This window comes from Schistocerca gregaria, chromosome 2 (assembly GCF_023897955.1).
Source record: "Schistocerca gregaria isolate iqSchGreg1 chromosome 2, iqSchGreg1.2, whole genome shotgun sequence".
Classification (NCBI taxonomy): domain Eukaryota; kingdom Metazoa; phylum Arthropoda; class Insecta; order Orthoptera; family Acrididae; genus Schistocerca; species Schistocerca gregaria.
In genome coordinates this window covers 1,054,227,347-1,054,252,773 of record NC_064921.1, presented here as the reverse complement: position 1 = coordinate 1,054,252,773, position 25,427 = coordinate 1,054,227,347, and the positions used below count along the sequence as shown (strand labels likewise).

Here is a 25,427-nt window from a genome sequence, read left to right as displayed (position 1 = left end):
AAGAAATACTTTAGCTGATCGATGAAAGAAGGAAGTAAAAAAATGTTTAGGGAAATTCAGTATATATATTTCTTCACATTTTCCATGCAGCCATTTCTCCTTGGTTTCGCTGTGCTTCCCATTTATTTGATTCCAAAGCGAATGGATGGTAACATTCACAATGCAATGGGAGTTCCACTGTTAAATCCAGAGGAGAGAGCGGGTATGGGGAAAGAGTACGTTCAAGGCCTCTGGTAGGGGAAGATATGTCTGATGTAATAGAATAAGAAGCAGGTGTCGATAGGTTAGAGTTAGGGGATCCTGTATTGTTGTTGTTGTTGTTGTCTTCAGTCCTGAGACTGGTTTGATGCAGCTCTCCATGCTACTCTATCCTGTGCAAGCTGCTTCATCTCCCAGTACCTATTGCAACCTACATCCTTCTGAATCTGCTTAGTGTACTCATCTCTCGGTCTCCCTCTACGATTTTTACCCTCCACGCTGCCCTCCAACGCTAAATTTGTGATCCCTTGATGCCTCAAAACATGTCCTACCAACCGATCCCTTCTTCTAGTCAAGTTGTGCCACAAACTTCTCTTCTCCCCAATCCTATTCAATACCTCCTCATTAGTTACGTGATCTATCCACCTTATCTTCAGTATTCTTCTGTAGCACCACATTTCGAAAGCTTCTATTCTCTTCTTGTCCAAACTAGTTATCGTCCATGTTTCACTTCCATACATGGCTACACTCCAAACAAATACTTTCAGAAACGACTTCCTGATACATAAATCTATATTCGATGTTAACAAATTTCTCTTCTTCAGAAACGCTTTCCTTGCCATTGCCAGTCTACATTTTATATCATCTCTACTTCGACCATCATCAGTTATTTTACTTCCTAAATAGCAAAACTCCTTTACTACTTTAAGTGTCTCATTTCCTAATCTAATTCCCTCAGCATCACCCGATTTAATTTGACTACATTCCATTATCCTCGTTTTGCTTTTGTTAATGTTCATCTTATATCCTCCTTTCAAGACACTGTCCATTCCGTTCAACTGCTCTTCCAAGTCCTTTGCTGTCTCTGACAGAATTACAATGTCATCGGCGAACCTCAAAGTTTTTACTTCGTCTCCATGAATTTTAATACCTACTCCGAATTTTTCTTTTGTTTCCTTTACTGCTTGCTCAATATACAGATTGAATAACATCGGGGAGAGGCTACAACCCTGTCTCACTCCTTTCCCAACCACTGCTTCCCTTTCATGCACATCGACTCTTATTACTGCCATCTGGTTTCTGTACAAATTATAAATAGCCTTTCGCTCCCTGTATTTTACCCCTGCCACCTTTAGAATTTGAAAGAGAGTATTCCAGTCAACATTGTCAAAAGCTTTCTCTAAGTCTACAAATGCTAGAAACGTAGGTTTGCCTTTCCTTAATCTTTCTTCTAAGATAAGTCGTAAGGTCAGTATTGCCTCACGTGTTCCAACATTTCGACGGAATCCAAACTGATCCTCCCCGAGGTCTGCATCTACCAGTTTTTCCATTCGTCTGTAAAGAATTCGCGTTAGTATTTTGCAGCCGTGGCTTATTAAACTGATAGTTCGGTAATTTTCACATCTGTCAGCACCTGCTTTCTTTGGGATTGGAATTATTATATTCTTCTTGAAGTCTGAGGGTATTTCGCCTGTCTCATACATCTTGCTCACCAGCTGGTAGAGTTTTGTCATGACTGGCTCTCCCAAGGCCGTCAGTAGTTCTAATGGAATGTTGTCTACTCCGGGGGCCTTGTTTCGACTCAGGTCTTTCAGTGCTCTGTCAAACTCTTCACGCAGTATCGTATCTCCCATTTCGTCTTCATCTACATCCTCTTCTATTTCCATAATATTGTCCTCAAGTACATCGCCCTTGTATAAACCTTCTATATACTCCTTCCACCTTTCTGCCTTCCCTTCTTTGCTTAGAACTGGGCTGCCATCTGAGCTCTTGATATTCATACACGTGGTTCTCTTCTCTCCAAAGGTCTCTTTAATTTTCCTGTAGGCAGTATCTATCTTACCCCTAGTGAGATAAGCTTCTACATCCTTACATTTGTCCTCTAGCCATCCCTGTTTAGCCATTTTGCACTTCCTGTCGATCTCATTTTTGAGACGTTTGTATTCCTTTTTGCCTGCTTCTTTTACTGCATTTTTATATTTTCTCCTTTCATCAATTAAATTCAATATTTCTTCTGTTACCCAAGGATTTCTAGCAGCCCTCGTCTTTGTACCTACTTTATCCTCTGCTGCCTTCACTACTACATCCCTCAGAGCTACCCATTCTTCTTCTACTGTATTTCTTTCCCCTATTCCTGTCAATTGTTCCCTTATGCTCTCCCTGAAACTCTGTACAACCTCTGGTTCTTTCAGTTTATCCAGGTCCCATCTCCTTAATTTCCCACATTTTTGCAGTTTCTTCAGTTTTAATCTACAGGTCATAACCAATAGATTGTGGTCAGAGTCCACATCTGCCCCTGGAAATGTCTTACAACTTAAAACCTGGTTCCTAAATCTCTGTCTTACCATTATATAATCTATCTGATCCCTTTTAGTATCTCCAGGGTTCTTCCACGTATACAACCTTCTTTCATGATTCTTAAACCAAGTGTTAGCTATGATTAAGTTGTGCTCTGTGCAAAATTCTACTAGGCGGCTTCCTCTTTCATTTCTTAGCCCCAATCCATATTCACCTACTATGTTTCCTTCTCTCCCTTTTCCTACACTCGAATTCCAGTCACCCATTACTATTAAATTTTCGTCTCCCTTCACTATCTGAATAATTTCTTTTATTTCATCGTACATTTCTTCAATTTCTTCATCATCTGCAGAGCTAGTTGGCATATAAACTTGTACTACTGTAGTAGGTGTGGGCTTCGTATCTATCTTGGCCACAATAATGCGTTTACTATGCTGTTTGTAGTAGCTTACCCGCATTCCTATTTTCCTATTCATTATTAAACCTACTCCTGCATTACCCCTATTTGATTTTGTGGTTATAACCCTGTAGTCACCTGACCAGAAGTCTTGTTCCTCCTGCCACCGAACTTCACTAATTCCCACTATATCTAACTTTAACCTATCCATTTCCCTTTTTAAATTTTCTAACCTACCTGCCCGATTAAGGGATCTGACATTCCACGCTCCGATCCGTAGAACGCCAGTTTTCTTTCTCCTGATAACGACATCCTCCTGAGTAGTCCCCGCCCGGAGATCCGAATGGGGGACTATTTTACCTCCGGAATATTTTACCCAAGAGGATGCCATCATCATTTAATCATACAGTAAAGCTGCATGTCCTCGGGAAAAATTACGGCTGTAGTTTCCCCTTGCTTTCAGCCGTTCGCAGTACCAGCACAGCAAGGCCGTTTTGGTTAATGTTGCAAGGCCAGATCAGTCAATCATCCAGACTGTTGCCCCTGCAACTACTGAAAAGGCTGCTGCCCCTCTTCAGGAACCACACGTTTGTCTGGCCTCTCAACAGATACCCCTCCGTTGTGGTTGCACCTACGGTACGGCCATCTGTATCGCTGAGGCACGCAAGCCTCCCCACCAACGGCAAGGTCCATGGTTCATGGGGGGAGGGATCCTGTATTAGGATCAGAATTTACAAAAGCATTGGAAGACTTAAGATCATATACGGAATATATAACATTCCATCAGAATTTCTAAAATCATTCTGGGAAGAAGCACCAAAATGAGTATTCACACTGGTGTGTAGAATGTATGAATCAGGTGATATACTATCTTACTTCCGGGAAAATATCATCCACCCGGTTCTGAAAGCTCCAAGAACTGACTAGTGCGAAAATTATCGTACAATCAGCTTAACAACTCATACATATGTTGACAAGAATAATATACATAAAAGAATGGAAAAGAAAATTGAGGATGTGTTAGGTGATAATCAGTTTGGCTTTAAGAAAGGTAAAAGCACCAGAGAAACAGTTTTGACATTGAGGTTGGTTGTGAAGCAGAACTAAGGAAAAATGAAGACAGATTCCTAAGATCTGTCGACCTGCATAAGGCGTTCGACAGTGTAAAATGGTGCAAGATGTACGACATTCCGAGGAAAGTAAAGTAGGTGTGAGCTATAGAGAGAGACGTGTAATATACAGCATGTACAGAAGCAGAGAGGGAATAATAAGAGTGGAACACCAAGAACAAAATGCTCGTATTATAAAGGGCGTGAGATAAGGATGTAGTTTTTCGCCCCTACTGTTCAATCTATATATTGAAGAAGTAAAGATGGAAATAAAAGAAAGGTTCAAGACGGGGATAAAAATTCGAGGTGAATGGATATCATTGCTAAGATTCGCTCATGATACTGCTATCCTTAGTGAAGGTGATGAAGAGTTACAGGAACTATTGAATGGAACGAACGTTCTGAGTACGGAATACCGATGGAGAGAAAATCGAAAGAAGATGATCGTAATGAGAAATAGTAGAAACGAGTACAGAGTGAAACTTAACATCAGTTTTTGTGTAGTTAACGATTTCTGCTATCTAAGTAGACAAAATAAATACTATGGACGGGGAAAGGAGGACGTAAAAAACGGACTAGCGCTTGGGAAAAGGGCATTCCTGGCCAAGAAATCTGCTAGCATTAAACGTAGGCCTTAATTTGAGGAAAACATTTCTGAGAACGTACATCTGGAGAACAGGACTATATGATAGTGAAACATGGACCGCGGGAAAATCGGAAAAGAAGAGAATCGATGCATTTGAGATGCAGTGCTAGAGAATAATGTTGAAAATTAGGTGGAATGATACGGTAAGAAATGAGTAGGTTCTCAGCAGAATAGGCTAGAGGACGAATGTATGGAAAACAATGACAAGGAGAAGGGAAAGTATGATAGATCATCTGTTGAGGCGTCAGGAAATAACATCCAAGGTACCAGAGGGAGCTGTGGAGGGTAAAAGCTATAGCAGAAGACGGAGAATGGAATATATCCAGCAAATAACTAAGGGCGTAGGTCGCAGTTGCTGCTCTGAGATGAAGAAGATGGCAGAGGAGCGGAATTCGTTGCGGACGGCACCACTCCGATCAGAAGACTGATGACTCGAATTTAGCATTAGCGAGATGGGGCGTTCCGTCTCCCCTAGAGGGAAAATAAGCAACGATGAGGTGACATTAGTACCACGATTTCTTTTCCTAACCGTTTACAATATGTTATCTTTCAAATGTAACAGTTTATTTAATGGCCATACCAGAAGTCACCACACAAAATAAATGAATATTATCCTTATTTAATTAATTTGGTGGGTCTGGAGTACATGATTACGTAAATGAGTGCCTGTACACACTACATACTTTACACATTGAAAAAATTACTATTGATGCGCTTTCACATATTAAAAAAACACACTTTCAAATTATTTGATGTTGATATTGTCAGCTCACTGTGATCATGTTCGTATAACTTTAACTCTGGGTGAATTTTGATGTATCAGGAAGAAGAAATCGTCCTCACTGTGGCTTAACCAGTTAGATAAGAAACAGATACGAATAACAAACAGCCAGGGGCTGAGGTATTTTCATGGTACATCATCGCTGCAGATACTGGTATCCGTGTTACGTCATCTCCAGGTCTGATACACAGCGATGATGCACGGTCAAGTGTATCACCTCTCACCTTGTGGGAACGGCTCCCAATGATGCTCACTACGAGTTTCAATCATAGCACTGAATACACTGCATACAGTCCACAATGCGAAAGAATACTAATGCGTCAGTATTGCTCTTGCCTGTCGAATTTCTTTGCTTTCTAAACTGTCGATTAAATCGTTGTCAGTTGTGTTAAAAGTGTTGTTCTGCCTCGGCACAGAACTCACCGAAGAAGACGTGGCGGCGCAGGCGATGTTCTTCTTCTTCGCTGGCTTCGAGACCGTGGCGAGCGTGCTGACCTTCTGCAGCTACCTGCTGGCGACGAACGAAGAGGTGCAGCGGCGGCTGCAGCGGGAGGTGGACCAGCTGATGGAGAAGAGCGGCGGCCAGCCCGGCTACGAGGAGGTCGTGGGCAGCCAGTACCTCGACATGGTCGCCTCTGGTGAGCTCAAGATACCGATTCCACTCGGCGAAGCTTTGTAAGCGTCTGCTTTCCACAACATCTTATTAGCGTGCACTTGTAAAGCCGCACACTCACATCCTACGCAGTATATTCGTTGTTTCGCAACTGTAAGCTCAGTTACTGAGAGACCGCTCCACTTATTGATATGTTCTCTAAGTCCACGGACCTGAACGTGTACTTCAATAAACAACAAATCAGCAACTGGTGCGGTTTTTCATTAACCAATACTCGTAAGTGCCTCTTACTTCCTAAGGAAATGATACGTTCTTTGGTTGCCATTGTACTTCTTAGTGACGTAGCCTATGGCGACACTTTTGGAGACCGATAATCCATGTAGGAACCATCACGTATTCCGCAAGCAACAATTGTCTGAAACTGTGCTTGCTATACACGTTGACGACATATAGAAAGCCTTCGATATGGCTCCGTATGTCAACTAGTAAGATACCATATGTGTTTATGGAAGATCGGAACAAGGTCTTTTAATCGAGGACTTACTAGCAAGAGGAATCTCAGTGGATAGCGCCTAATGGCGAGACATGATTCCAAGTGAGAGGAGCATCCAGGGTATGTACTGAAGAAAGTGTAATACTGTTCAGGCTGTGCACCGGTGTGACTTGTGGCCATGTCGGTTGGGCCCCAGGCGACAGGAAAACCATAGCTCGATCATATGAAGCCCGATTTCAGCTGGTAAGAGCTGATGGTAGGGTTTGGGCGTGGCGCAGACCCCACCAAGCCACGGACCCTGTGCAAGCTGTGGTCCTCCCTCGGGCGTGAGTGTGTGTGCTGTACTTTGCGAAAGTTGGTTTGAATTAGATTAAGTAGTGTGTAAGATTAGGGACCGATTACCTACGCAGTTTGGTCCCATAAGATCTCACCACAAATTTACAAACTTACAAATACGGATTTGATCTGATTTGGTGAAGGCTGCCGGTCTTGCTTACGAGATGAAGGCAGAGCTCACCATCTGCAGCATCGTTGACAGAACCGACTGCGGACATTTGGTGCAGAGCCGGTTGGAGGGTCTGAATCAGAGGATCAGACGGTTTTGCGACCGTATTGGCTGCAGATTCCTAGACTTGCGCCATAGGGTGGTGAGGTTTCGGGTTCCGCTCAATAGGTCAGGAGTTCACTACACTCAGCTGGCGGCTACACGGGTAGCGGAGGCTGTGTGGCGTGGACTGGGCGGTTTTTTAGGTTAGAAGGCCTCCGGAAAGTGCGGGATGGGCTGCAATGTCAAAGGGTGCTTGGCAATTACTGGACGTGCTTGGATCAAGGAACAGTCGGAATATTAGTTGTAAATTGTTGTAGTTGCGCTGGAAAAGTCCCTGAGCTTCAAGCGCTAATAGAAAGCACAGAAGCTGATATCGTTATAGGTACAGAAAGCTGGCTAAAGCCTGAAATAAGTTCTGCAGAAATTTTTACGAAGTCTCAGACGGTGTTCAGGAAAGATAGATTAGGCAGAATTGGTGGTGGAGTGTTTGTGTCTGTCAGTAGTGGTTTATCTTGTAGTGAAGTCGAAGTAGATACTCCGTGCGAATTGGTGTGGGTGGAGGTTATACTTAACAGCCGAATTAAGTTAATAATTGGCTCCTTCTACCGACCCCCAGACTCCGATGATACAGTTGCGGAACAGTTCAGAGAAAGTTTGCGTCTCGTAACAAATAAATACCCCACTCATACGGTTATAGTTGGTGGGGACTTCAACCTACCCTCGGTATGTTGGCAAAAATACTTGTTCAAAACCGGTGGTAGGCAGAAAATATCTTCCGAGATTGTCCTAAATGCTTTCTCCGAAAATTATTTCGAGCAGTTAGTCCACGAACCCACGCGAATTGTAAATGGTTGCGAAAACACACTTGACCTCTTGGCCACAAACAATCCAGAGCTGATAGAGAGCATCATGACTGATACAGGGATTAGTGATCACAAGGTCATTGTAGCTAGGATCAATACCATTTCTTCCAAATCCATCAGAAACAAACGCAAAATAATTTTATTTAAAAAAGCGGATAAAGTGCCACTAGAAGCCTTCCTAAAAGACAATTTCCATTCCTTCCGAACTGACTATGCGAATGTAGACGAGATGTGGCTCAAATTCAAAGATATAGTAGCAACAGCAATTGAGATACTCATACCTCATAAATTGGTAAGAGATGGAACGGATCCCCCGTGGTACACAAAAAAAGGTCCGAACGCTGTTGCAGAGGCAACGGAAAAAGCATGCGAAGTTCAGAAGAACGCGAAATCCTGAAGATGGGCTAAAATTTACAGACGCGCGAAATTTGGCACGTACTTCGATGCGAGATGCCTTTAATAGGTTCCACAACGAAACATTGTCTCGAAATTTGGTAGAAAATCCAAAGAAATTCTGGTCGTATGTAAAGTACACAAGCGGCAAGACGCAGTCAATACCTTCGCTGCGCAGTGCCGATGGTACTGTTATCGACGACTGTGCCGCTAAAGCGGAGTTATTGAACGCAGTTTTCCGAAATTCCTTCACCAGGGAAGACGAACGGAATATTCCAGAATTTGAAACACGAACATCTGCTAGCATGAGTTTCTTAGAAGTAGATACCTTAGGGGTTGCGAAGCAACTCAAATCGCTTGATACGGGCAAGTCTTCAGGTCCAGATTGTATACCGATTAGGTTCCTTTCAGATTACGCTGATACTATAGCTCCCTACTTAGCACTCATTTACAACCGCTCGCTCACCGATAGATCTGTACCTACAGATTGGAAAATTGCGCAGGTCGCACCAGTGTTCAAGAAGGGTAGTAGGAGTAATCCATTTAACTGCAGACCTATATCATTGACGTCGGTTTGCAGTAGGGTTTTGGAGCATATACTGTATTCAAACATTATGAATCACCTCGAAGGGAACGATCTATTGACACGTAATCAGCATGGCTTCAGAAAATATCGCTCTTGTGCAACGCAGCTAGCTCTATATTCGCACGAAGTAATGGCCGCTATCGACAGGGGATCTCAAGTTGATTCCGTATTTCTAGATTTCCGGAAAGCTTTTGACACCGTTCCTCACAAGAGACTTCTAATCAAGCTGCGGAGCTATGGGGTATCGTCTCAGTTGTGCGACTGGATTCGTGATTTCCTGTCAGGAAGGTCGCAGTTCGTATGGTGTGTCAGGTGGCAGTTGACGCTAAATAACGAAAAGTGTGAGATGATCCACATGAGTTCCAAAAGAAATCCGTTGGAATTCGATTACTCGATAAATAGTACAATTCTCAAGGCTGTCAATTCAACTAAGTACCTGGGTGTTAAAATTACGAACAACTTCAGTTGGAAGGACCACATAGATAATATTGTCGGGAAGGCGAGCCAAAGGTTGCGTTTCATTGGCAGGACACTTAGAAGATGCAACAAGTCCACTAAAGAGACAGCTTACACTACACTCGTTCGTCCTCTGTTAGAATATTGCTGCGCGGTGTGGGATCCTTACCAGGTGGGATTGACGGACGACATCGAGAGGGTGCAAAGAAGGGCAGCTCGTTTTGTATTATCGCGTTATAGGGGAGAGAGTGTGGCAGATATGATACACGAGTTGGGATGGAAGTCATTACAGCATAGACGTTTTTCGTCGCGGCGAGACCTTTTTACGAAATTTCAGTCACCAACTTTCTCTTCCGAATGCGAAAATATTTTGTTGAGCCCAACCTACATAGGTAGGAATGATCATCAAAATAAAATAAGAGGAATCAGAGCTCGAACAGAAAGGTTTAGGTGTTCGTTTTTCCCGCTCGCTGTTCGGGAGTGGAATAGTAGAGAGATAGTATGATTGTGGTTCGATGAACCGTCTGCCAAGCACTTAAATGTGAATTGCAGAGTAGTCATGTAGATTAGTAGATCACTACAAGTCACGCGAGGCGAACCCGCCGTTATTGAAGGAGACGAAGGGTGTTGTGTTGTCAGTAGAAAAGCACTAACAGAAGAGTGGGTCGGCAAAGAGAGCTCAGTGCCTCCGTATGTGGAATATTCATTGGGTTCAACTTGAGTAAAAAATCTTTTGGAACATTTCAACTATTGTGAATGTGCCAAAATGGACTGTTGCTATTGTTATTGCGAAAGGGAAACTCAAAGGAACAACCAGAAGAAGAGCGACGGTTGAACGCCGATGGGCAGGGACCAGGCGAGCACTGCGGAGGGCGGCCGTGAAACGTCGCATAATATAAGCAGCGTGAAGAACCACTCGTGCGTTACAAAGTGCTTCCTCCTCGTTTTGTCGTGCACTGTTGTAAGGTCACGCTGTGTGATAGATTGTCATGTGTACGTAGTGTAAAGTCGTACACTTGCGAACCATCTAAGAGAAAAATCAATTTTTCCATCTCATGTTTTTGCCTTTTCTTCCTGTGATGACGATCTGAGAGACCGGAAACAGTAGAAGATAAAGGTTTATTTGTACAACTGTTGGTTACAAATACAGTTCTGTAAATGCCACCAGCAGTCTAGCAAGCACAATGACTGTGCACAGGAAGTTGAAAGGAATGGATACAGTGTTGGAGCACCTCCTGATATACCCACAGGTTTGTGGCCAGTATTAAGCGATGCTTGAAATGATGTAAACAGCGACGGCACTGCATTGCAGATGACTGGAAACGAGTGATATGGGATTAGGAATCACACTGTGACAGTTCGATGAAAGGATTTAGGTTTGGCGGATGGCTGGAGAACGTTACCTGCCATTTTATGTAGCGAAGTTCGGAAGAAGTGGTGTTACGGTATGGCTGTCGTCTCCGTGGTTTGTGTGTGCGGTATCCCTTGCGACTGCTAACAGAACGCTGAATTCGGAAGGAACTGTTTGCAGCATGCAGTAGAGGAACATTTCGAGACGATGATTGAGTCAATACGACAATGCACCTTATCATAAAGTAGGACTCGCAACGCAGTGCTTTGTGCACAACAGCATTCCTGAAAAGGACTAGACCGTCCAGACCAGCGTTCCTGCCAGAACCCAGTGTCTCACCTTTGGGATCGGTTCCGCTCCAGACCCCACCGTCCAGCATCGCTACCTTTTCCAGTTTCGGCTCTAGAGGAAGAACGGGTTGCTGTTCCTCCACAGACACCCTATCGGCCGGCCACTGTGGCCGAGCGGTTCTGGGCGCTTGAGTCCTGAACCGCGCTGCTGCTACGGTCGCAGGTTCGAATCCTGCCTCGGGCATGGATGTGTGTGATATCCTTAGGTTAGTTAGGTTTAAGTAGTCCTGAGTCGAGGGGACTGATGACCTCCGATGTTAACTCCCATAGTGCCTAGACCCACACCTTGTTGAAAGTGTACACACCAGATTTCAAGTCGCTATAAAGGCAAAGTGTGGGCACGTGCCATACTAATCTCCACTAATAGGTGTCCTCATACCTTTGACAAGATATCGTAACTACTGGGGCACCTGGCCTTTGCTATACAGACGCAGCCTCCAGTGAATTGTACAGTGTTTTTTATCTTATGATTACATTCTGTGCACTTTTTCCAGCCGCGTGCTTTTCCTGTAGCCCAGCCCGTATTGTGAGTGTAGGCTGACGGCTCTCCCCGTGTCCACAGAGGCGCTGCGCATGTACACCCCTGGCTCCGCCTCCGACCGCAAGTGCGTGAAGCCGTACCGCCTGCCCCCCACGGACAGCTGTCCGGACGGAGTCCAGCTGGAGCCTGGAGACGGCGTCTGGATCCCCGCACACGCCCTGCACCACGACGAGAAGTACTTCCCCGACCCCGAGCGCTTCGATCCGGAGCGCTTCAGCCCGGAGAACAAGCACCGCATCAAGCCCTTCACCTACATCCCGTTCGGCGTTGGACCTCGTATTTGCATTGGTAAGCCATTTTTTGTTCCTGTTAATGTCTTCATCTTCTCCACAAGTTCTTATTTAATTAACCCTTCGATACAAATTTTCCACTGCACTATTACTTCTGGTGCTTAAATGTTTAATGAAAGCGACTAACATAAACACTTTACGTGTATTTCACTCGTCATCTTCACTATTAAGTACTGTCTGGGACACTGGCAACGTCAAAACCATCTACACTGTGTTTATTGCAGTGGTTACAGAACTGTTTAAAAACACACTGGCTGTCATTATGTGGCTGCACTCAATTTAGCGTTTAAGTGGATAGTGTTTCGCTTGAGGCTCTGATTCAGTGGAACGTTATTTTGATCCTCGTTAAACTATGAATGTATTTTTTAGTTTAATTGCAAGTGCCTAGCCGCGCGGGATTACCCGAGCGGTCTGAGGCGCTGCAGTCATGGACTGTGCGGTTGGTCCCGGATGAGGTTCGATTCCTCCCTCGGGCATGGCTGTGTGTGTTTGTCCTTAGGACAATTTAGGTTAAGTAGTGTGTAAGCGTAGGGACTGATGATCTTAACAGTTAAGTCCCATAAGATTTCACACACATTTGAACATTTTTGCGAGGGCCTAGTCTCAGATATTGCTCTGTTATTTTGTCAACTGACGTTGAATGTAGCAGAACACAGGTGTTAAGCAGCATCTTTAGATTCTTATGACAGCGGTGTGAGGGTACTGTGAGGCCAGCGCAGCGTACCACTTATTCATTGTTGTCGTACAAAATTTTCTTAATGACTCTCGTGGGAGTCTTCTTAAAAAATTTTGTCTACTGTTACACTTGCACTTACTTCGTGACCCCTTGAGAAATGAATACAGCCAGAGCAGCAGTAACCGTTAATTATACGCACTATAGGTCCTACGTTAGTTATGCAGTACGTAGAAACGTGCACAACATAGAGTAACACGGAGACCTGGTTCAAACAATTTTTCGGACTGCAGACAACAACAGGTTCTGCATTCAACGCTCAGTTGGGCCTGTGTTTTTTATGTGTCTCGTAAGAGGGCCCTTTCAAATGTCCTGCACGCTGCACATGCCCGACTGTTAAGGTGAAGTTAGCGAGTTGAAATTCATGTCAGTTGTGAGCGAGATTTTAGTTGTGACAGTCGTACAGAACATTATGACGACCGACTTAGTAGCCGGTTCGTCCATCTTTGGCACGGATAACAGCGAGAACGCAATGAGGCTTTCGTAGGTGGCTGAAGGGAGTTGGCACCATATCTGCACACGCAAGTGACCTGACACCCGTAAATTCCGGTGTGGGGGTCGCAGACCTCTGACGCCACTTTCAATCACGTCCCAGATACGTTCGATCTGGTTCATATCTGGCGACTTGGGGAGCCAGCACATCAGTGTGAACTCACCACCCCTGTGTTCCACGACCACTCTACCACACTCCTGGTCTTGCTACGTGCCGCATTATCTTGCCGAAAAAAGCTACAGCTGTCGGGAGACACGATCGCCATGAAGGGTTGTACGTGCTCTACAATACACCTTGGTAGTTGCGGTGCCTCGCACGAGCTGCACTGGACCCATGGGTTCCCACGTGAGTGTTCCGCAGAGCGTAATGGAGCCGCCGCCAGCTTGTCTCTGTCCTACAGTACAGGTGTCAGTCAGCTGCTCCCCTGGAAGACGACGGATTAGCTCCCCCCGACCGACACGATGAAGGAGGTATGGGGATTCATCAGACCATACAACAACGTTCCACCTCTGTACCAACGTCCGGTGCCAGTGGTCACGTGCGCACTTCGGTCGTAGTTACCGATGTCCTGGCTTCAACACTGACACACGCATGCGTCGTCGGCTATGGACGCCCATTGTTAGGAGCGTTCGGTGCACTGTGTGTTCAGACACACTTGTACACTGCCCAGCATTAAAAAATCTAATGTTAGTTCCGCTACGGTTCGCCGCCTGTCCTGTTTTACCAGTCTGCCCAGCCTACGACGTCCGACATCCGTAATGAGGGGGACCGCCAGCCCCTCAAAATCCGGACGTGGTTTCACTTAATAAAGGCAAGGCCTCTGGTCCAGATTGAATAGCAGCCAGGTTCCTCTCAGACTATGCTGATAAAACAGCTCCATATTTATCAATTATATACAACCACTCGCTCACAGGAACATACGTAGCTAAAGACTGGAAAATTGCTCAAGTCACACCAATACCCAAAAACTGAAGTAGGAGTAATCCGCTGAATAAGAGGCCCATATCACTAACGTCGATTTGCAGTAGGGTTTTAGAACATATACTGTATTCCAACACTATGAAGTACCTCGAAGGAAACGATTTATTTACATATAGTCAGCACGGATTCAGAAAATATCGTTCTTGCTAAATACAACTTGCTCTTTATACGCATTAGGTAATGCGTGCTATCGACAGGTGATGCCAAATTGATTCCATGTTTTTAGATTTCCAGAAGACTTTCGACACCGTTCCTCACAAGCGTCTTCTAATCAGACTGTATGCCCACTGAGTACCGCCTCAGTTGTGTGACTGGATTAGTGATTTGCTGTCAGAAAGGTCACTGTTCGTAGTAACAGACGGAAAGTCATCGAGTAAAACCCAAGTAATATCCGGCGTTCCCCATGGAAGTGTTATAGGCCCTCTATCGTTGCTGATCTATATTAACGACGTAGGAGACAATATCAGTAGCCGTCTTAGATTCTTTGCAGATGATGCTGTCATTTACCGTCTTGTAAAGTCAACAGATGATCAAAACGACTTGCAAAATGATTTAGATAAGATATCTGTATGGTGCGAAAAGTGGCAATTGACCCTGAATAAAGAAAAGTGCGAAGTTATTCACATGAGTACTAAAAGAAATCAGCTAAACTTCGATTACCTGATAAGTCACACAAATCTGATGGCTGTAAATTCAACTAAATACTTACGGATTACAATTACAAATAACCTAAATTGGAACCAACACATAGATAATGTTGTGGGCAGAGCAACCAAAACACTGCGATTCATTGGCAGAACACTTATAAGGTGCAACAGGTCTACTAAAGAGACCGCTTATATCACGCTTGTCCGCCCTATTCTGGAGTACTGCTGGGCGGTGTGGGATCCGCATCAGGTGGGACTGACGGATGACATCGAAAAAGTACAAAGAAGGGCAGCTCGTTTTGTATTGTCGCGAAATAGGGGAGATAGTGTCACAGACTTGATACGTGAATTGGAGTGGCAATCATTAAAACAAAGGCGTTTTTCGATGCTATACGATCTTCTCATGAAATTTCAGTCACCAGTTTTCTCCTCCGATTGCCAAAACAATCTGTTGGCACCGACCTACATAGAAATGATCATCACTATAAAATAAGAGAAATCATGGCTCCCACGGAGAAATTTAAGTGCCCGTTTTTCCCGCTTGCCGTTCGACAGTAGAACGGTTGAGAGACAGCATGAAGGTGGTTCATCGAACCCTCTGCCAGGCACTTTATTGCGAATAGCAGAGCAATCACGTAGATTTAGATGTACATGTAGACCTTGGTTTCGTCACATGTTGAAGACTGTCACGACAGCACTCGTCGAACACCCGACAAGTCGTACAGCTCCCGAATTTTCCGTGCCGAGCCTCTGGGCCAGACAGAGCACGCGCCTCCCCCATTCTGCACACTGACAGCGCGACCACTCATACTGGGGCGCCGTCCGTGTGTCTGATCAGCAGTCATTCCTCGCCAGGTGATGCTGCTGTCGCCTGGACGGGTTTACATCGTTAGCAGTTCAGTGGTCGCAACGTTCTGGCTAATAAGTGTATGTGTTTACCGGTTTGCGTGGCTGTGTCGTGACTACTTCAGTTTTAAAATGGAAGCTGAAACCGAGTCAGATCGAATCACACGTAGTGGGCAGCGTCCTACATCAAAATCGAGTACCTACGTGTAAAGAACCCAACGCAAATTGACAGCGCTTTGAGAGGGGTCGCATAGTGTAGCCGATCAGAGCACAGAGTCGCGGTGATTTCCACGTTTCCGTAGAGGTCGGGTAAGCACTGAGGACAACTCAAGAAGAGAAAAGCAATCAGCTGGAACAGACTACACCTCTCAGGTTATTGTTAATGACGTTTCCAGAGAGGATTGCCGAAAGACACCTGAGGAAACTGCGTATGAGGTCAGAGTGGCTGAACCTTCAGTTTAAAGAATAAGAACTGAATAGTTAAAGATGAGAGAAATTGCTGCCAGTTGCATTCCTCAAGGTTAGAGTGAAGAGCAGAAATGAGGTTGCAAAAGAACGGCAGAAGAACTGCTTCAACGTTATCGGGAAGAAGGAGAGCAGTTCCTGAAAGTATTGTTGCACTTGGAAAAATCTGAAGACGAGATTCTGAGCCATAACCGAAGCCCGAGTCGTCAAAGCGGAAAAGTCCCGACTCACCACGCCTGCAGCTGGCGTCCTCGTTTTTCGCGATAATGCAAGAGCGCATATTGTTCTACCACTCAGAGAAACGCTCGACAAATATGGATGGTCAGTACTTCCCCACCCACCACACAATCCTAATATGAACCCATTGATTTGTCTCCCAGATTGAAGCAACAACTTTGTCGAAAACGTTTTGGTACAACTAACGAAGCTGGCAGTGATGTTATCCGAATAATCAGACATCTCAACAATGAAGATGGCCTATCCGACGTACAGAGATTGCCAAAACGTTGGGAAGCTGCCATAAGCAAGAATGGAAATTGTACTGAAAGTCTGTAAAAGTATTTTGTGAAATAAATTATTTTCTTCGATTCTGTCTTACAGTGTGCATAAATTCTGAGGCGACCCTCGCAGCAAGTTAATTAGCACCGTTGTTACGTGTACAAGATCAATTATTGTTACTCCCACAACTGCTAGTTAACTTACCCCAAGGATCATAAGAAATCAGAGAGTAGCCACACACAACAGGATTAAGCCAGCTGCACATTGAGGATACCTTTGTTTATATTTGGGCGTTTCATTAAATAGTACAGCTAAACAAGTTATATGGGAAAAAAGCTTCCGAACACCCAAATGAACTTACCTTTTGTGACGTTAGGTTGTGCATGGAAGCATGAAGTCGAAATAGGACTGTTACCAACGACTGTGGCGCTAAAGCGGAGTAATGGAACGTAGTTTTCCGAAATTCCTTCACCAGCGAAGACGAATGGAATATTACAGAATTTGAAACACGAACACCTGCTAGCATGAGTTTCTTAGACGTAGGTGCCTTAGGGGTTGCAAAGCAACTCAAATCGCTTGATATAGGCAAGTCTTCAGGTCCAGATTGTATACCGATTAGGTTCCTTTCAGATTACGCTGATAAAATAGCTCCCTACTTAGCAATAATATACAACCGCTCGCTCACACATAGATCTGTACCTACAGATAGGAAAATTGCGCAGGTCGCAACAGTGTTTAAGAAGGGTAGTAGGAGTAATCCATCGAACTACAGACCTATGTCATTGACGTCGCTTTGCAGTAGGTTTTTGGAGCATATACTGTATTCAAACATTATGAATCACCTCAAAGGGAACGATCTACTGATACGTAATCAGCATGGTTTCAGAAAACATCGTTCTTGTGCAATGCAGCTAGCTCTTTATTCGCACGAAGTAATGGCCGCTATGGACAGGGGATCTCAAGTTGATTCCGTATTTCTAGATTTCCGGAAAGCTTTTGACACCGTTCCTCACCAGTGACTTCTAATCAAGCTGTGGGCCTATGGGCTATCGTCTCAGTTGTGCGACTGGATTCGTGATTTCCTGTCAGGAAGGTCGCAGTTCGTAGTAATAGACGGCAAATCATCGAGTAAAACTGAAGTGATATCAGGTGTTCCCCAGTGAAGCGTCCTAGGACCTCTGTTGTTCCTGATCTATATAAATCACCTGGGTGACAATCTGAGCAGTTCTCTTAGGTTGTTCGCAGATGATGCTGTAATTTATCGTCTAGTAAGGTGATCCGAAGACCAGTATCAGTTGCAAAGCGGTTTAGAAAAGATTGCTGTATGGTGTGGCAGGTGGCAGTTGACGCTAAATAGCGAAACGTGTGAGGTGATCCACATGAGTTCCAAAAGAAATCCGCTGGAATTCGATTACTCGATAAATAGTACAATTCTCAAGGCTCTCAATTCAACTAAGTACCTGGGTGTTAAAATTACGAACAACTTCAGTCGGGAAGACCACATAGATAATAAAGGCGAGCCAAAGGTTGCGTTTCATTGGCAGGATACTTAGAAGGTGCAACAAGTCCACTAAAGAGACAGCTAACACTACACTCGTTCGTCCTCTGTTAGAATATTGCTGCGCGGTGTGGGATCCTTACCAGGTGGAATTGACGGAGGACATCGAAAGGGTGCAAAAAAGGGCAGCTCGTTTTGTTTTATGACGTAATAGGGGAGAGAGTGCGGCAGATATGATACGCGAGTTGGGATGGAAGTCATTAAAGCAAAACGTTTTTCGTCGCGGCGAGATCTATTTATGAAATTTCAGTCACCAACTTTCTCTTCCGAATGCGAAAATATTTTGTTGAGCCCAACCTACATAGATAGGAATGATCATCAAAATAAAATCAGAGCTCGAACAGAAAGGTTTAGGTGTTAGGGAGTGGAATGGTAGAGAGATAGTGCGATTGTGGTTCGATGAACCCTCTGCCATGCACTTAAATGTGGTAGGGTTTTTTACCGAATGATAACCAACCAAAATAATTTGGATAAAATAGTGCAAGATCGTGCGGACCCACGAATCCGGACATTCCGCGAGAGAGATGGCGCCTGCGAATGGCATCACAATTAGCGACATTGTTGAGAAGAGGCTGCGTCCCGCCGAGCTGTGAACTACACTGCTAGAATAAATCACGAGCAGTTCTTATAAATTGCTGCGGAGGAACAATGTTTGTTGTTGGCTGGGATATGCAGTGTGATGTGTTCAGTTCCCTAACTGGAAAGGTTTTCTTCCGATGTGTACATTGGGACCTAGTAAAGTTCGAGAACCGCGACTTATGGAGGGGGGGGGAGGGGGAGGGGGTACTGAGCTGAGCTTTGAGTCCTCATCATGTAATGGTTAATCGACGAACCACCAGCCGCAATGTCACATGCCCTCCTCCATAGGACACTGCGGAGAGGTTCGGAATTTAATCTGTTACATTTGTGCGAACCTTAAGGCACCATCTCTCCTCCAGTGCAGGAGAAAGTCAAGCTGTGAAAAAGTATTCCATAAGCAGCAGTCTGACTTTCCACCCCCCAGTTTAGCTCCACCGCACACTTCCGCGTTAATAAGCTCTGTTACGGCGACAAGTTTCTTCTAAATGCATTTCATCGAGAGACAACAGAATTCTGTCTTCTTTGTTCAGCTGCTGCTCGGAAGCCATTTCTAACAGATTCGATCGGTTAATCATTTAGACAACATGATCGTGGTACGAAGAGGTTCTGAAACAGGACATAGATCCTTAAAATGCAGTCGCATAGCAGATACATCGTGTGCAAGTTGCTGCTAATGATGACAACATCTCTGCACGCACTTCGGCCGAAACAATTTATATTGATTTATAATTTAGATGATAGTGATAATCATAACGTAACTGGAAGAGCCAAAACTGTTCACCAAATAACTGCAAGGAAAATAATTAATTTAGGCATATACGATCGAGTGTTTACAATTAACAGATACCGCTGTTTAGCTGCTAGTCACATAGTAGCGATTTAATTAATCTGAAAGTACCATACGTCTAGACTACACAGAATGTCACAGAAACATGCACATAAAGTGCACTATTTAAATAGCTAGAAAAAAGCAGTCTGTGACTCTATTCATACGTAGTATTATTCCTAACAATTTGGAAAGTAATAATACTGAAAATTAGCTGTAATTACTGAAAATGGGCTGTAGTTACTGAGAATCAGTTTTTCTCCACCGGACAATCCAAACCCGTCACAACAGATTAATGGTAACTGCACAGGACTGTTATTATTACAATTAAATCAATCTCAGTTATCAAAAAAGGTTAAAACACAGCTCAAGCCAATACAAATACAGTAGCCCACAACGACCAGTAAAATGATGAAATCCAAATTAGGAAACGCGTCGTAATTAAGATTACTAGAGCTACTGAGATTCTTTCAGACAATTCAGCCACCGAACAAATCTTACACTTGCGGTACCTGAGGGTACATTGTGTTTCGCAGGGATAAGTAATAAACTGAAGTAATATTAGTAACTATTTGGAACAATAAAGGGATATCGGAGACACCAAGTGCAAAGTTACAAATCGATTGCAGTCCCGCAGTTTATTTATGACAGTGAAATAGGATGTTAACGTAAAAAGACAAAAGAAGAATTCGAACTTTAGAGGCAGAGTTTGTGACGAGAACTAGTAGAGTTACAGTATCAGTGACGAAACTGGACAACATGGGCTTAATTAAAAAACTTTTGTCATATTACACCTTTCCAATTTATGACTCTTCATACTGAAGATCCTCTATTAAGTGTAAAAAATAACGACTAACATCAGATCTTTAATTATATAAATGATCAAACAATTACTTAGAAAGTTGCATAGTTCCAGTATTAATCAATTTATGATCATGTCTCTTATAAATGGTACCAAGACTTCCAACAGCGTAAAAATACACAAACCTAATTCAGATAATAATAAATAAGACTATCACAAAAACGATTATAATCAAAATTTTATTCAAGAGGAACCTTAATTCCACTGAAAGTGTCATATACATACTGTTGATCTAAGCTTCCTTATTTTAATGCTAAATAGGAAATCACTTTCTAATGTTCTGCAAAATTATATTTGTTTGGTTGCAAACCGGCTTTCAGGTCTTAGGCCATCTTCAGGCGATGATAATTACGTGCGACCCTCACAGATATTATTCGTAAGAAAGATACAAAAATGGCATCTAATGTTACCATAAGAAAACATTTTTTTCTTTCACGTAAAATTAAATTACATTAACTAAAAAGGTGGAGGAACAAAATTCTTACGTTGAGATATATTTAACAGTTGATGTATTAATGGCTTGAATCTAGTATTTGTAACATAAACTTAACAAACAGGAAAGACTAAATTGAGTCAGATCATTTAATATTATATTTTGTGTCATGTGTTTAGTTTATTTGGTCTCGAATACATGGCAGAGAATGCCAGCTTAATAGTAAGTGGTCAGACTCAGTTTCCTTTTCCCCGTTTGTTAAATTAAGTTATAGATATTAGGTTCAAATTGTAAAAATTCACCTTGTTTCTTATCCATTGTTAAATGCGTGTCCATTTAAAAACTTTGTCCCCTCCACCTTTTTGTAGTAAATGTAATTACTTCTGTGTGACAATTGAAAAGGATTATTATGTTTTGCTTTGCAAACACTATGAGTCAATTTTGTATCTTTTGCACAATTAATTATTTGTTTAAGTCGCACATCATTTCTAACTGTTTTTTCGACATTCGGTTGTCACCTGAAGACGGCCTAAGAACCCGAAAGATGAACCCTTGGAAAACATATTTAATTTTGCAGAACATTAGGAATTGTTTTCCCATTTAATATTATTAAATACTACTATCAAGCACCAATGAAAAGATTTCTTGAAAAAAAGAAAAGAAAAGACCTCACGTAGCTGCTTGTTATGAGAGAGACTCCCATCATCTGTCTGTGTTTGAGTTACCAAATAGACGTACCTGTACATGCGAAATAGCTGTCGTAAGTTAAAGGTATAGGCTCATACCATACTTGTCTTACCTAAGACCAGTTACTCGAGTCCCTGCATCCCATCCCATCCCACCACACTGCTGCCTCACCTTCTGCAGCAGCCTTACTGACCAATTACGCTCCTCTTACAGCTGTACCCTAATTTATGTTTTTCTGACTCATTTAGGTACTGTTACTACTAGCTATTTATATAATTTCTTTCATTTTGTTATTTTTTATCATAAAGAGAATAACGTTTGTCATTACTTGAAATGTAATACTAAATGCAAAAATAGCCTCTAGAGGAATTTTTAGGGCTAATAAGTACTACAGAGAGGAGGAAGCTATAAGTGTACTGCAAAATCTAACAGCATTTGAAATAAGTTGTGGCTAATTATGCAAAGTTTAATATACAACTGAAATTTTTCTGTTGGTCAGATGCTTCTGCCTCAAGGAGATGGCTTTCACAAAAAACTCAAATTTAACATTTCTGTGTTATGACATAATTAAAATGAGCGTTGTAATATATTAATACTTTTGTAATGTTAAGTCAATTCATTGCGTTGCATGTAAATAATATAAACAGTTTGACTTCTTTTCACATCTCATACTGTCCTTCACATCTTCATGGAATACAATTAACATCATATAATATTAATAAACCACCTCAGTCGCAACTGAACAGTTTTTATTAACGTTGCTGGGTTCAGGGTGCTTATGCCATCTTCAGGCATATACATTATGTTGCTTTATACCTTTGCATAAAATCATAACACTCTGCTTACAAGTATCTGAGTATTCAAATCCTAACTAAATGGACGCCACATTTTAACAGATGGACTTCCCATATGATGAGCATGCAGTTTTCATTACGATAATAACTAATAATAGAAATGTCTACGAAAGTACGTGCATTTTTTCTGTGTGCTAAGTTTTACCTGTACACAGCGCTGGCTATTCAGTTTACGTATGTTTCTTCACTGGATGAACCACTCATGTTCCAGCCCAGAGGTTCGCGCTGCTGGAGTTGAAGGTGATGCTCATATACCTGCTGTCGAAGTTCACTCTCCACGTGGTCGACAAGACGCCGATACCTCTGCAGATCAAGCCGAACAGCCTCATGCTGTCCATCAAAGGGGGCGCCTGGCTGGGAATTAGTCCCAGATCGTGAAGCATTAAAAAGTGGTTGGAAGAGCCAAAGTTACCTGATATATACTCTGTGATTTACACTTAAGCATAGCTTCATTTACCTCTAGGTGCTACTGAGTTACCAACACCTACCGAGGTCAGTGCAGCGTCTGACTTCCTGATGATAGTGTATCTTGATGGCACAGACTCCGCAAAACGAAAAAGCTTGCAGCAGAACGTAGGTAGTGCCATTGAGGTCACTGGTCTCTCGGATTACGCTTTTTCCAGTCCGTCGAGTGTGAGACACCAATTACATGGCGTCCTACGATTTAATACGTTCTATTCCTGAGGGGTAGGGGGATGAGTTTGTGGCGAACATCATCTACCAACAGGTCTGTGTATAATTTATGTGTTACCGCCGGTATCAGATGAGCCACGAGTCCAATACTTCCAACACACCACACCCAGTGCACATAGAACACTAGGCAGCTCTTAGCTCTCAGTACTCCAACTCCACACCTTTTCCAAAGCCGGCCACACCGCTAGTACACCAACTTCGCAACCAGCAGCAGATTTTCCATTTTCCCGTGCCATATCAAAGAAAGAACCACTTCGGTGAGACATGTTTTAAGTATGTAACAAAGTTAAGCCAAACAATAATATTCCATTATCATTACAAAATTGAGAAGAAAGCACTTTTTGTCATGAATATCCTAAACAGCAAAAGGAAGTTGAAAAAGCTTTCAAAGGAAGTAACTTGTAGAAAGTGTTTCACTATTATGGGTGCAAACGACGGGGTGCGTAGAGAACTATAATATCAGAAAATAATTCCAATAAATATAGGTCCGGAAACCAACTATTTTCCCGGTGCAACATACACGACCGAGTACAAGAATACCTTATAACTGAGTCCCTCAGGATTCAAGCAGCAGATACATACACGAGGGCAAACACATTACAGTTGTTTGAGATGACCACCGTTCATGTGAAAACAAGCTTGAGCACGTCTCCTCATCGATGCCCGTACACGTTAAAAAATCCCAGTCATGTCCAGAATACTTTGACAACCATCCCCTAGCTCATCAAAACTATCAGCAGGGCCAAAGTACACCAAAGCTTTTAAGTATAGACCACACAAAAATGTACACGTAGCCTTAGACGTTAACAGTGCTGTAACATTGAGATGACTGCACTTGTACAACATCGTATTGGGAAAACAATTGGTATCTGGGCCTGTGTTTACTAGGATTATTTACTTGTTTCAATCTTCTCCATGCACCCCTTTGGTTTGTACCTATAACAGTGGAACACCCTATATAACAACTAGCTTCAGGTATAATAACGAGCGTATATTTGGAAGGTATGCTTAAGTTAAGGATAGCTTTTAAGTTATGTAAGAGCCATATTTCAGTTCGCGCAGTCTGCCCATTTCGCCAACGCAGAGTTCTGTTCTGAATGAATACTTGTCTTTCTTTGATATGGCACGGGACCGGAGCCGACAAAATTTCGTGTACTGTACGAGTCTCTTTGTACTCTTCTGAAATTACTGACAAAAATCTATGTGTTAGAGTGAAACGATTCGAGCAAAGAGTTAAAACGAGAATGAAAACTCTCTCTGTCATCTGTACTTCTGTCCTTCTAGTACTTCTAGTACGTAGGTACTATTGGGGAACGGTGGCCGACGTAGCTCGTGGAGAGGAGATGATGATGCGTAGTGTAGTTTCATATAAGTTGTTGCCGTGGAACAAAGAATCGGCGGCTGGTGTGCGGTACAGCGACTTCTCTGCTTGCTGTTAATGACTTTATGTAGCCTACGACGGCTTCTGACAGTCACACGTTACAATAACAAATGAGACTGTGGTGGTGGATCTATCTGAGTCCCAAGTGTTTGCGGCAGACTTTTGATATGACGGCACATGAAATGCGATTGCTTGAACGATATTAGGAACAGAGAAAATGTGCCCATGGCTATCAGAGGTAGAAGTAACACAGCTCACTATCGTACAACGTATTAAAGTGGATTTGTACAGACTATTGAGTTTCTCAAAATGCACATTGTCCCATGGCATTACCTTGTGCCTCCTCTATTAGGGAAATGATAATGCTGCACTGATCCAACACACAATGCTACTTCCTACCGCCCTCCCAGCGTTTAAAGCTGAAAACAGGGAGAACCGTAAGTAACAGGCTTCTGTATCCCGCAAAACACTCGAGCCTTTGATTTGTTGTTGCAAAGCGAGTAAGAGTGTAGTTTAAGTTAACGCTGCTCTAAGCACAGATTGACTTAAAAGCATTATTTGTTGTAATAAATTATTTTTTTAACAATGTCTCAAAGACAGCTGATTTAATGTGTATGCTGTAGCTATGATGAAATGTATTGTATTCTATTATTTATCAATAAAATCATATTGTCTTACGCCACTGAATTTTTACCTCCCTCTTAGGTAGAACAGTTTACTATTTAAGAATTAGAAACGAAAAACAATACACATTTTAATTTTTAATCAAGGAACATGTAGCTTTTATTTTATCTTTTTAATTTTCAATCTTCGCATTAACTGATTTTTATGAGTTCATACGATTGACGATACAATAGCAAAATGCAAATTCCTTGCGAAGTTTTCTTTTTTTTAAACTCATATCCTATATTTGTACAATTGAGCTAGGGTCCCCCAGCTGTAATCACTGCATTGCTGGAAGGATATGAGCAACCTTTTT

The 25,427-nt window shown here is 42.9% G+C and overlaps 1 protein-coding gene across 2 annotated transcripts in view; it reads left to right on the top strand.

Moving 5' to 3' along the window:
* Positions 1–25,125, top strand: part of LOC126335586 (cytochrome P450 9e2-like) — a 142,740-nt gene extending 117,615 nt beyond the window's left edge. For both annotated transcript variants that reach the window (XM_049999021.1, XM_049999020.1), the window contains exons 6-8: positions 5,846–6,067; positions 11,644–11,910; positions 22,586–25,125. In XM_049999021.1, the coding sequence (XP_049854978.1) occupies positions 5,846–6,067; positions 11,644–11,910; positions 22,586–22,752 (656 nt within the window). In that variant the 3' untranslated portion in view covers positions 22,753–25,125. The remainder of the gene's footprint in view (positions 1–5,845; positions 6,068–11,643; positions 11,911–22,585) is intronic.
* The last annotated feature ends 302 nt before the right edge of the window (positions 25,126–25,427 follow it).